Genomic DNA, 13,073 nt, shown 5'->3' with positions numbered 1-13,073 from the left:
TTACGGTTACTGCATCCAATCATTCTTTTTACTGTTAAAGCTTCCTTTAGCTTTGTAGTCAACAAATTCAAACCAGATATAACTTGAAATTTACATATAATAACCTACAACTAATACAAACCGTCTCTTTAAATCCAGAATCATTTTTAATAAAATGATGTGTCCCTTGAACAACGTCTTGAAATGCCTTTATTTTTAAAGTAATACATATTCATTGTAGAAAATTTGGAAAATACAAAAGGACTAAAAAGTCAAATTAAACTCACACAGTAATGCTACAATCCAGGAATATCCACCATTATGCTTTTAGTATATTTACTTCCCTTTGCTCTTTTTTCAATATGCATATAAATTAAAGTTAACATATTGTTATCAAGATTTCACAGTGTTCTAAATTCTATTTTTCCTGCTAACATTATATGATGAACATTTTCTATTGACTATGTTAATATGAATGGCAAATTTGGCCCCGAGTTTAATAATATAGGTTCAAGGCTTACTGTGTTTAAACAGATATTGTATAGTTTTACAGAGTTCCTGTAATTTGTTTAGATCTCAGTTACAAAACTTAAAACTCACTGGAAAGAAAATTTGCTTATATTTTATACCCCCTCGATACTCCTAAAAAGGAAGTAAAGCAAATTTTGTTTGTATCTCCCAAATAGAGCCAAAAATAGATCAAATCATATACTTACAGCTAGAAATGAACTGTAAGTCTATTAATAAAAGTAGCCAAGATAATCCAGAAACACACATAACTAAGATCCTTTAAGTAAACTACCTTTTCTCTACTTTTCAGGAATTGCCTTTAAAATTAGTAATACCTATAATAAATAAAAGATCTTGAATGTCACCAAAGAAATTAAACAGGAAAAAAAAAAACGTTCAGAAGGTTAAGTTGTCTGTGAAACACAGAAGACAGGAATGGTTTAATTAGAGAAATTAGGAATGATCTGGCTAGAAATGCTAGTCACTCAAGGGCTGGTACTAGAATACTATCTAAATACTGGCAGGATGGCAAGTTCAGAAGTGGTGACAAAGATGATGAAATGTACCTTTGTGAGTTGCAGCAAAGGTCTGAATTAACAGACAATATTTATGTCTTAGTGCCTTGGGACAATAAAACTATATTGAGAGAAGTAACTTGAGAAGAATACCCCAACCCCTGAGATTTTGGACGAGTGGACGGGTGGATCACAGTCATTGCCGAAAATGCTCTCAGAAAACTGAGCAAATGCATCTTCGTCATGTCATAGCTCAGGAAATCATCCCTGGAAAAGTTCTGACCCAGTAACTCAAGTCTCCAAATCAGAAGATGATATAATAGATTTTAGTTTAAGTTCAAAGAGATGACACTTGATGAATGAAAGATAATAAAGCTAGAATTATTAAATGATTTATCAAGACAGTACTGTTGAAAACTTCTGTACATGGACATCAGATTTAACCCCATTTGAAAAAATTATTTGAAGGTAAAGAGCAAACAACTCACATTATACAATGTGTTTATATAAAGTATTGCTTAAGCTACAGTTTTCACCGGCTCCTTTGTTGACAAAATGATTAGGAAACACCTGTGTGAAATACAGTTCGGCAGACACAGAGGGGAAGCAAAACACATTTCTTAATTAAAACTGCAGGGAAATTGTGGGTGCTAGGAGAATCAAATCTGAATTTTTTTTCTTTAATTTTGTCATATTGCAGTTAGAACACTTAACACGAGATCTACTCTCTTAACAAAATTTCAAGTGTACAGTACAGTATTGTTGACTACAGGCACAAAGTTGTACAGCAGATGTCTAGCGCTTAGTCACCTTTTTTGTTGTTATTGTTTTATTTTGTTTTAGAAAAATAAAGATTTATTTTGAAGGGAAGTGAATAAATCTTTAATGTAATCTATACTGAGTGACCAAACCAAGTTAATATTACTGTTTCAATTGCCAGCAATTACCCTAAGGCTCAAAGTTGGGCACAATCGTCAATGTTTGCCTACCTCACAAAGACACCTCCCTCTAAATTCAGAAGCTAAAGGAAACTGGAGATCTGACATATTGTGCAGTGGGGAGGGCTGTCCAAGGCCATTTTGTGAAATGGAGACGCCTCCTTTGGGCATCATCAACATCAAAGCTTGTTCATTTTACTTTATTAAAACGTTGTTTCCATTGATTAGTCACTCCATGTTTCCCCCTTCCCCCAGACCCTGGCAACCACCATTCTGCTCTTTGATTCTATGAATTTAACTATTTTAGATACTTCATATAAGAGGAATCATACAGTATTTGTCTTTCTGTGACTAGTTTCTTTCACTTAGAATAATGTCTTCAACGTTCCTCCATCTCGTCGCATATTACATAATTTCTTTTTGAAGGCTGAATCTTATTCCATTGTATGTATATATGACATTTTCTTTATCCATTCAGCCGCTGATGGACCTTTAGGTTGTCTCCACATCTTGGCCATCAAATCTGAATTTTCTAAGGGAACCACTAATAACACATCAGGTTCATTCTACAAAAAAACTGTGACTCCATTTTGGCTCAATAGGAAAAGGTCACCTTTCTAAAACATCCCAACCCCATCCCAGGCACTTAGGTGTCTCTTGAGCCCTCGATGCTAATTCAGAGACAGGTTAGTCATTAACTCCTTTAATGTCAGAAAATTCACCATGCTGGGGAACCTGGAGCTTCTCACACACACTTTCATAAGTGGAATTGGCTTATATATTGTGCTTTCTTCCTTGTGTTTCTTTTCTTCTTTCAGGACAGTTTAATAATTAAAAACATTACTTTCAAAATCAGAGAAACCTGGGTTCCAGTCCTAGCTCTATCATTTTCTAGCTGTGTGACTTTAAGCAAGTTATTTGATCCCTCTGAATTTCTTTCTCCTCATATTTAAAATGAGAAAAATAACATTAAATAGTTATTTAACAATTGCTTATTACTGTGGGTTTTATTCCATTTTATCCTCTCTATAATTGTAAGAGATAGAGACTATTATTAGCCCATCTTAATGATGAGGAAATTGAGGCACAGAGAGGTTAAGGAATTTGCCAAGTACCTTATTCAATCTTCACAGCAATTCAACATGATCAATACTATCAGTATCCTTACCCTAAAGATGTAGAAACCAAGCACAGAAAGATTAACTAATCTGCCCATACTCACACAGCTAGAAACTGGCAAGGCCAAACATTAGTGCACTATTGAAAGAAATGGATGCATTCTCTATAGCTTTCTGAGTAAGGAGGTGGTGTGTGCACTTAGATGTGTGCTTATATAAAATACAAAATGTATAACAGCACCTCAGTGTAGTACTCAGAAAGGATACAAACTCTAAAATAGATAATCTGGGTTTCATTCAGTTCCACTCGTTATTAACTGATGACTTGGGGCAAATCATTTACTCTCTAACCTCAGTTTCTTTAACTGAAATATGTGGTTAATAACACACACAGTGGAGTGATGTTGTAAGCAGTGTATATAAAAGATATACATGAGTGCCAATCACCACACCTGAGCCAAACAGGTGTCTGACAAAGGCTCCTTTCTTCACTGCCACTCCCTTCATCTCTCTCTTTATCAGCTTTAAAGGAGAAAAATCCTACATGCAAGGATCAAAATCATGCAGAACTACCATTTTTATGAGGCAGGCCAACCATGTACTGATGAACAGGTTGTGCACTGCACAAGAGCACCCAGGCAAGGGAGCAAGGAGAGGCTGAAATGTAGTCCATACCCTGCTTGGAGAAAGGGCCCCATTATTCTTCACACAAAGGTAACTGCTACTCTAAAAGTGTCAAACCTGTGCAGCTGTACCACCCAAAAGTGTTTATACTAATTCAATTTTAACTCTCTTCCTAGAAGTATCTGGGGAGCTAGAGGAATTCTCCAAGGAAACTGGGTTTTTCTTTTGCTAGTTTATAAACTTCGATGAAGTCAGGCCGCAAATATTAGAATGAATGAATCCTTGCAGCAGTCTCTGGCGCTCCTAATCAACTTTTCTTTGTTGAATACAATTAACTGAGAAGAAATGTACCCTAAGTCATGGATTTAGATAACTACAATGTTTATTTACATCAAGTCCTGACTAGTTTCAGCATCACTATATAAGTAATGTCCCAGTGCAGAGGTGGATACCAGACATTCATTAATCTTTTAAAAAGGAAAAAAGAGTCACTTTGCATGATCTAGAAAGGGAGTAAAGCCAAGAAACTAACTTTTTTCAACATATACTAAGTGTTAGACTCTGTGCTGGGAAATATCAAAAACCTTCCCTTACATAATCCTCAAAATCAAAGCTACAAATATTTGTTTATAATATTTAAACGCTTCAAACTGGAGATTGAGGATGGAGGAAGGAGACACTGACTTTTCATTTTCTACCCTTCTGCATTATTTTCATTCTTTCAACCGCATGTGTTTTACTTTAATTATAGTTGTAACCAGGTATGATTCACATTATTGTCATTTTATATACGAGGAAACCAAGAGTTTACAATATTAGATAATTTTTTACAAGGTCACATAGCTAGAAAATGATGGCGCTATTACTTGCCTTTGAAAATAATACTATCTTTGAGGGGAGAGGGAAGAAAAATTCAAGGAATTCTTACTTGGGACCTCTTTTTTCTCAGTAATAAGGAATACGAGGTTGTCCGACAAGAGAAAACAAGCTACGGTAAGACAAAAAAAACTTGAAGAAAGGATTTTTTTTTTAATGGACCAATATGAGGCATAGGAAAGGAAGCTGACTAGGGCCAAGTAAATGGATTGCTCAGCAAAGACGAGGGCCTGCTAAGATTGGAACTCATCAATTTGTAATGGAGCAAATCAGCACAATTATATAATTTTTTCCCAGTAGTGCTAGGGAGTTCAGAATCAGTTGATTCAGGATTGGCAAGACCGATGTGGTGTTAAGCAAAAGCTTTAGAAGTCTTGAGGGGACTTGCAGTTTAAAAGCAGGTAAGACATGGAGTCTGCGTTCCACCCCTTCTGAGAAGGCACTTGAAATAAAAGTGAGTATAATGAAAATGAATCGAGCTGGCAAAGAGAAATGGAAAGAGCGACACCAGACTCCATGAAAATAAAAGTGGACAGGCAAAGGTGCATGTGAAATGAGCAGATGCCACCTTGGAGAAGAGCCAGCCTTCCCCATGGAACCTCTACACGACTCTGAATCCAAATCCAGCAGGTGCAACAGGGAGCAAAAGTGACTGGGAAGCTGAAAACAATGCGACTCACTGGAGACCTAAGGGAGAGAAGACTGTATCAGTGGGCCCTTCCACTCTCATACCCACCCCTTCCATCCCCAATTCAGAGCCCCGAAATTCATCAGAAAGCTCTTCTAAAGAATTCAGAACAAAATGTAAAAGCTAAGCTTCTACCTTAGATGTTGACAAATAAGGATAAAACTCCCTCGTTCTTGTGTGTGGTGGGGGGGGGGTGAGTGGGGGAGAGGGACACATAACCTTACAGATGCTAAACTGAGTCTTGTCAACCTGTAAAACCCAGAGTAAATGAACAGAAAAATTGACATTTCAACTAAAATGACAAAATGTAAGACACAGAAACAAAGTAAAAAAAAAAACAAAACTGAATTATATGCGCAGAGAGATCTGAGAAGATATTACTCCTTTTCAAACAACAGCAGGACGTTAGGAAAAGGGAACACTCAGAATGCCAAAGAAAAAATTATTTTCAAAATTTAAAATTTACATAAAGAATAAAAAAGTAAGTTTGGAAAAATCTCTCATAGCAAAGAAAATATGAGAAAACAAGTTAAACATACAGGTAACGAGTCTGTAAGTTCCAACATCTGAAAAACAGGCGTCCTGGAGAACATAGGGAAAATGAAGATGAGAACGAGTAAAGATATAGTAGAAGAAAATCTCCCTGAGGTTAAAAGAAAAAAAAGGACATACGTGTTAGACCAAAAGTGCCTAATACAATGAATGAACAAAGCCCTGGGCCAAGATATTCATGTGTCTGTCCATTCATTCAACAACAAACTTTGTTGTAGGTGGCGGGGCTGCAACTATTATGTAGGCAGCTATAGTAACTGTTCTCAAGGAGCTCGTATCTTAGAGACAAAAGACAAGAGCAAAGCAAGTAAGCAAGACAATTTCAGATAGTGGCACGTGCTACAAGGAAACTGAAGAGGTGATGTAATAAAGAATGAGGGGAGAGTGGGCTCCCTTATATTGGGCAGAAAGGGAAAATCTCTCCGAGAAAGTGACATTGGAGGAGTCCAGCCAAGACAAAATCGGAGGGAAGAGCATTCCTTATGGAATTTCAGAACACCTTGAATAAAAAATATCCTCAAAACTTCCAAATACAGTTGGTAACGGAGAAATGAGAACTCAGACTGAAATTAAATTTGATTTAAGTATCTGCAACATTAAACACTAGATGACAAAGCAATGGTTTCCAAGTTCTCAGAAAAACAAATGTTTAACCTATAATTCTATACCCACTCCAACTATCATTTAAATGTGAAAGAAGAATAAAGACATTTTAATACACTTAACGGTTTCAGACAGCTTCTCTTTCCATGAACCCTTCCCTAGGAAGTTGTCCAAGGATTTTTTCTGGCAAAATGAGGAGTTAACAAATAAATAACTACACAGACAAAACCTAGTGGATACAATTGAGATCTATGAAAGGAAGTTCCAGGATATAAGTTATGCAAAAGAGCAACCAATCCAATTGAAGCAAAATTATGGAGAGTTTCAGGAAAAAAGAATTCAATAAAACAGAAAGTATAATGAGAACTTAAATATACATATGGACAAGATAAACGCCAGTAGTAGGAGAAAGAACAGGCCTTTGGAACTCAAGGACAAACACCACAAGAAAGTCATGGTCCAAATATGATACAATTTTAAGCAGGTTCCCTTCCCCACCCTACTTAGTAGATGACTACTTCTTCCACCCCCTCTATCTTCTGGAGAAAATGAACCAAAGGCTCTGGACTTAAGAGCACCACATGAAAGAGACCTTTGGCAAGATGCTAGGATGATGACAGAGGAATTTGGTAAAAGTTTGCAAAATGAACAGTAGCTCCCTAGCCTCTTCCACCCACCACCCTACTCCCAGCTCTAGAATGTCAGCAGCTAGGCTTACAACCCTGAACCCACCACAACACAGCCCAAGCCAGGAGATAGGAGCATCCTTCTCTTGAGGAACTGAAGCACCTCAAAGGTAAGACTTCAGGTTCTGACACTGAGCACCCCAATGAAAATGCCAGCTGTCCCCCTGCAATTACCCTACAGTGAGATCCACTAAATGACAAGGCATAATGAGATATAAAATAGTTTATAAAGAATAAGAAAAGTAGAGAATCAATGAAGGAGATAGGAGAAAAAAAACTGTGGAGAGAAAATAACAACAATTACATTTTTTTAAAAAGTTAAAATGGAAACAAAAGACATGGTCTCCAGACATTAAAAGTTCATCAAGTGCTCAGAGGAAAAAAAAAGTGTATTGTGGTGAAATTTGGGAATAGTGGGAATAAATGGAAACTCCCAGGAAGGAAAAGTAGGGCACATACAAAGGATTGGGAAAAAGAAAGACCAGAATTCCCACAAGAGCATTAGAAATTAGACAAAAATGGAGTGAAAACTTTAAATTTTTTAGTGAAAATGATTCATCCAGTCCAAAGTTCTTAACCCAGCCAATTTGGCAATCAAATGTAATTGTTAAAAAAAAAAAAAAAAAAAAAGAGGCTATTTCATGAAAAATCTCCAAAAAAAAAAGGTAACAGCCTTGACAGCCTTCCTGTAGCTACTGGAGGATGTGCTCTAGCAAAATGGGGGAGGAAGCCAAAAAAGAGGCATCCACAGAAACGAAGGATCAGCACAGAGAGAGGCAAGTGAGATTCCTGGGGCAACAGCGGGGCAGCAGGCCCAGAGGGCTCCCATACAGATGACTCCAAGGGGTGGGGAAATGGAATCCTGAGTTCATCGGACGGGTGAAAAGTCATATTGAGATTTCTTGAGCCCTTAGAGGATAAGGGAAGACAGAAGCAGACTCAAAGAAAACAAAGGAAATGAAAACAAGGTAGTGATTTAATTCCAGGAAAATCACTGCTGTACAAAGGAGGAAATCTAATCACGATACAGTACTTGTGCCTCAGCTGCTAACAATACTGTCATAACCATACCATGAAAATATCAGAAAAGGATTTGAGCACAACTTGTGAAGCAAATGCTAGACTCCTCATTGACTAAGACAGGAAGTCATAAATAATGTCTTCATTTGGTTAATTTATACAGTATGCTTTAAAAATATAGAGGTAAATACCAGAAGAGATAGCTAAAAAGAATTTTAAATTATTGCCCCTGGGAAGCAGGGTCAGGAGACTGCTGGTTTTTCTTACTAATTTTTAATATTCTATTTATGTTTTCCAATTGTAGTAAAAATAATTTGATAGAAATTGTTCTTAATGGATTAGTGATGACTAATAACAATAGCTAACTATCACTGAGCACTTGCTGTGTGCCAGGAGAGCGGAGAGCTTTACACATGTTTCTTGTGTAATCCTTGCCCGTGATCTCTAGGTCAATAGACTAAATGTTTGGGTCCATGAAAAATTCACATGTTGAAAGCTAACCCCAAACGTGATGGTACTTGGAGTTTGGGGCCTTTGGGAGGTGACTGGGTCATGAAGGTGAAGCCCTTATGAATGGGATTAGTGCCCTTACAGAAAGGATCCTAGGGAGATGCCTCACCCCCACCATGTGAGGACACAGCCAGAGACAGCCATTTATGATCCAAAGAGCAGGGCCTCACAAGACACCGAATCTGCTAGCACCTTGATCTTGGACTTCCCAGCCTCCGGAATTGTGAGAAATAAACTTCTGTTGTTCTAAGCCATCTAGTCTATGGTGTTCGCTTACAGCAGCCTGAACGGATGTATATACTGATACGTGTCAGCCATATCTCGGTTTTGCCCTCTGTAAAATCAGAATAATAATAGTACCTACCTGATTAGGCTTGTTATGAGGGTTAATGAGTTAATATCTGTAAAGCATTTAGAAGAATGCTTGGCATGCACTAGTGTTAATATAAGGGTTAGCTACGCTTTGAACATCACCATCATTATTATTATTGTGACAGAAAGTTTCCACCCCAGATCGTTACATAAAAAAAAAAAAAAGCTCAGAAAAGAATGTATAGGGACTTCCCTGGTGGTGCAGTGGTTAAGAATCCACCTGCCATTGCAGGGGACACAGGTTTGAGCCCTGGTCCGGGAAGATCCCACATGCCGCGGAGCAGCTAAGCCCGCGAGCCACAACTACTGAGCCCACGAGCCACAACTACTGAAGCCTGCGTGCCTAGAGCCCGTGCTCTGCAACAAGAGAAGCCACCGCAATGAGAAGCGCGCGCACCGCAACGAAGAGTAACCCCCGCTCGCCGCCACTAGAGAAAGCCCGTGCGCAGCAACGAAGACCCAACACAGTCATAAATAAATAAATAGATAGATAGATAAATAAATAAATAAAAAAGAAAAGAATGTATAGAATGCTACCTTTTGGATATAAAACAGAAAACACTGAAAATACACATTCATAGTTTCTTGTATAAGGAACATCCTTGGAAGGGTACACAAGAGATGAATTAAAGCGGTTCCCTGGTTTGTCTTTGGGGAGAAGTGGGGTGGAGGCCTTGAGACACACTGTATTTTCATTGAACTTTGGTTTGAAACTGTGTGAATGTACTATCTATTCAAAACATTACATTAAAAAAAAGAAGAACAGTTTTCATTAAGCCAACTAGCATTTCCTCCTCACGTACTGTAACCCAAATGTCATGGGAGACGTTGCAAGGGTCAAAAGGGACACAGACAACAGAGAGACGGAGGCCTCTGCCCAAGAGAGTGCAGCTCTACCGGGACAGAAACGCAGACGTAGTGAGCCCCGCATGGAGGGAGGGACGCAAGCCGAACCGTGGGATCCAAACACCGCAGAGCTGCGCACTTCAATCATGACCAGGATGAGATGAGACGCCTCTTCCAAGATACTTACCCTGTTGTATACGGGATGTTTATGCCACCTAGATTGATACTTTCACATCCAACAATAAACAGGGTTGAAAAGCACAGTAAAGACACACCACTGCAGATCATCGCTAGTTTTGCAGATTCCCTCGCACCAAGTTTCAATTTTTTTATGATGTAGCCTCCAAGGACAATCCCAACTCCGGCACTGGGGACGATGATGACGCCTGGAGAGAAGAAGGGAAGGACAGGATTAATCTGAAGGAATGTATACTATTATTTATTGTCTAATTATCCTGTTTCTACTTACTTATTAGTGCGAAGGGAAAGAATTTTAAAAACACTATAATCAATAAATCTTTAATGTTTGTGATTTTATAGTATAGCTTATTTTCAACACATACAGCCAACAAAGGACTCATATCCAGAATGTGCAAGAACTTTCAAAGCCATAAAATAAAGACAAGCAACCCATGAGAGAGTGAGCAAAACTTAAATGGGGCTTCACTTAGGAGGAAATTCAGCTGACCCATTAACTCAGAAAGGTGTTCAGCCTCCTTACTAAGAGAGAAACACAAATTAAAGCCGCAGTGAAATACTACTCCATGCCAACCATGTCAGTAAAAGTGGAAAAGTCTGACAATACCACATATTGGCAAAGATACAGAGCAATGGGCACCCTCTACAAGGCTGGTGGGATGTAAATTGCGACAGACACTTTGAAAGACAGTTTAGCATTATCTGGTAGAGTTGAAGATATATACACCCTGTGACAGGCAGTTCCATTCCTGGATCTATACCCTGAGGAAATTCATGCACATGGGGAACAAAAGAAGTGTATAAGATATCTGAAACACCATAATAGCCCCAAACTGGAAATAAACCAAACATCCATTAATAGATACATTACATGCAGTAAATTCATGTAATGAAATGCTGCGATACAATAATAAAAATGAGGACACGTAATCACATACAAACACAATGTTGAATAAAGGAAGTAAAACACAACAGAAAACATGATCTGACTGTATAAAGGTCAAAAACAGGTAAAACTAAATGATTTGTTTAGAAATGAATACATAGGTAGTGCAACTATGAAGAAAAGATAGTAGGGGGATGGGTGGGATCTGGAAAGGATACAGGGGGCTCCTGGAGGACTGAAAATACTCCTTTTCATGACCTGGGCAGCAGTTACACAAGTGTTCACTTTATGATTATTCATTATCCCTAAGTTTTTTTTTTTTTGAAGTCTAGTTGATTTACAATGTTGTGTTAGTTTCAGGTGTACAGCTAAGTGAATCAGTTATATACATATGTATATATATTCTTTTTCATATTCTCTTCCGTTTTTGTTTATTACAGGATTTTTAATATAGTTCCCTGTGCTATACAATAGGACCTTGTTGTTTATCTACTTTATATATAGCAGTGTTTATATGTTAATCCCAAATTCCTAATTTATCCCTTCCCTGCCCTTTCCCCTTTGGTAACCATATGTTTCTTTTCTATGTCTGTAAGTCTGTTTCTGTTTTGTACATTAAGTTCATTTGTATTATATATATATACACACACACACACATATATATATATATTGGCCATGCCACGTGGCATGTGGGATCTTAGTTCCCTGACCAGCAATCGAACCCATGCTCCCTGCAGTGAGAGTGCGGAGTCCTAACCACTGGACCACCAGTGAATTCCCTGTATTATATTTTAGGTTCTACATATAAGTGATCTAAGTTTTGATTAATGCACTTCTGTGTGCATTATATTTCACAGTAAAAAAAAAAAAGCTAAAAATTTAGTCATATCGCCTGCCCCACGAACCTTAGAATCTAAAAGAGAAATAAACAAAACAAATTAAAGTATGATAAGAAAATTATACAAAGGGCAGGGAGAATACAGGAAAAGAAGTACCTGAGTCTTCCCTGGGAGAAATCAGGGAGGACATCACAGAAGTGGCAGTATTTGAGCTGACATTCGACAGATGAGACAGAATCTGTCCAATGTGCCAGCACAGAGAAAATATCCTGCACAAAGGAAATATATGCAAAGGGGCAAAAGATAACGGAATTGAAGATTCAGAGGAGTCCAAGCTATGGGAGTGTGGAATGCAAGCTACTGGGGCGTGGCGGGACATGGGCAAGGGATGTAAAGCGAGCGAGACCATGAAGGATCACGGAGAGGAGCTTGGGTTGTACCTCTGGGCAATGGGAGGCCACCAAGGAATTTGAAGCCAGGGTCAGAGAGGATGGGAGGTGTGTGTGACAAAGATTATTGCTGGCGGTGAGATGCAGTCAACACTAGAATCAGAGACATGGCTGGGAGAGCACTGCAAAGGTCCAGGTGAGTCACAGTCAGGCTCCACACCGACAGCACAGCCAACAAGCTGAGGAGGGGACGGGGACACCCGAAAGGTGGCAGGGGTCCAGAAAATGAGGAGGAAAGGACCAGGGGAGAGCAGCCCTCGAACCCCACGGTAGACACAACACGTGTGATGGGCCCAGGAGATACGCCTCACGCAGTGATCCCTGCCCCACGAGCCCAGGAAGAGCTGGTCTGGGACATTCCTAACAGGTGGCAGAATTTATGGCATAGAAGGGATGTTCCAACAAGACTGAGCAAAGTCAGAAGAGCAGAGGAAGACGAAGCCTGAAAGGAGATCTTGGCAAGAGCAATTTTAAGGGTGTTGTGAAGGTGGAAGCCAGGCTGCAATGGGTGAAACGGTCAGTCGTGGAGATTTGGAGGCTGAAATTCAGACTCTTTCTAGAACTCAGACTACATATAAAAGGAAAAGGGGGTACGGGTCTAGAGCTAGAGGGGAGCCAAGGCGGAGCTGAAGCCTGGGGAGTTTTGCTTGTTTGCTGATATATAGAGGGGACCTAGCGTATTTTTATTTTGGCCGCACCATGTGGCTTGTGGGATCTTAGTTCCCCGACCAGGGACTGAACCTGGCCCCTGGCAATGAAAGCACCGAGTCGTAACCTCTGGACCTCCAGGGAATTCCTTTAAGCATACTTATATGCTCGCAAAGAGACCAAAAAGGAATGGGAGATTGAGTGGGGAGAAAAAGG

General features: G+C 39.1%; 1 protein-coding gene across 3 annotated transcripts in view; it reads right to left on the bottom strand.

Moving 5' to 3' along the window:
* Positions 1-13,073, bottom strand: part of SLCO5A1 (solute carrier organic anion transporter family member 5A1) — a gene marked incomplete at its 3' end in the record, with an annotated part of 119,519 nt that overhangs the window by 13,721 nt on the left and 92,725 nt on the right. For all 3 annotated transcript variants that reach the window (XM_082674912.1, XM_082674914.1, XM_082674913.1), the window contains one exon: positions 10,025-10,223. In XM_082674912.1, the coding sequence (XP_082531038.1) occupies positions 10,025-10,223 (199 nt within the window). The remainder of the gene's footprint in view (positions 1-10,024; positions 10,224-13,073) is intronic.

This window comes from Grampus griseus (assembly GCF_964374135.1).
Source record: "Grampus griseus genome assembly, chromosome: 17".
NCBI classification, from domain to species: domain Eukaryota; kingdom Metazoa; phylum Chordata; class Mammalia; order Artiodactyla; family Delphinidae; genus Grampus; species Grampus griseus.
This window is presented reverse-complemented; position numbering and strand designations above follow the sequence as displayed.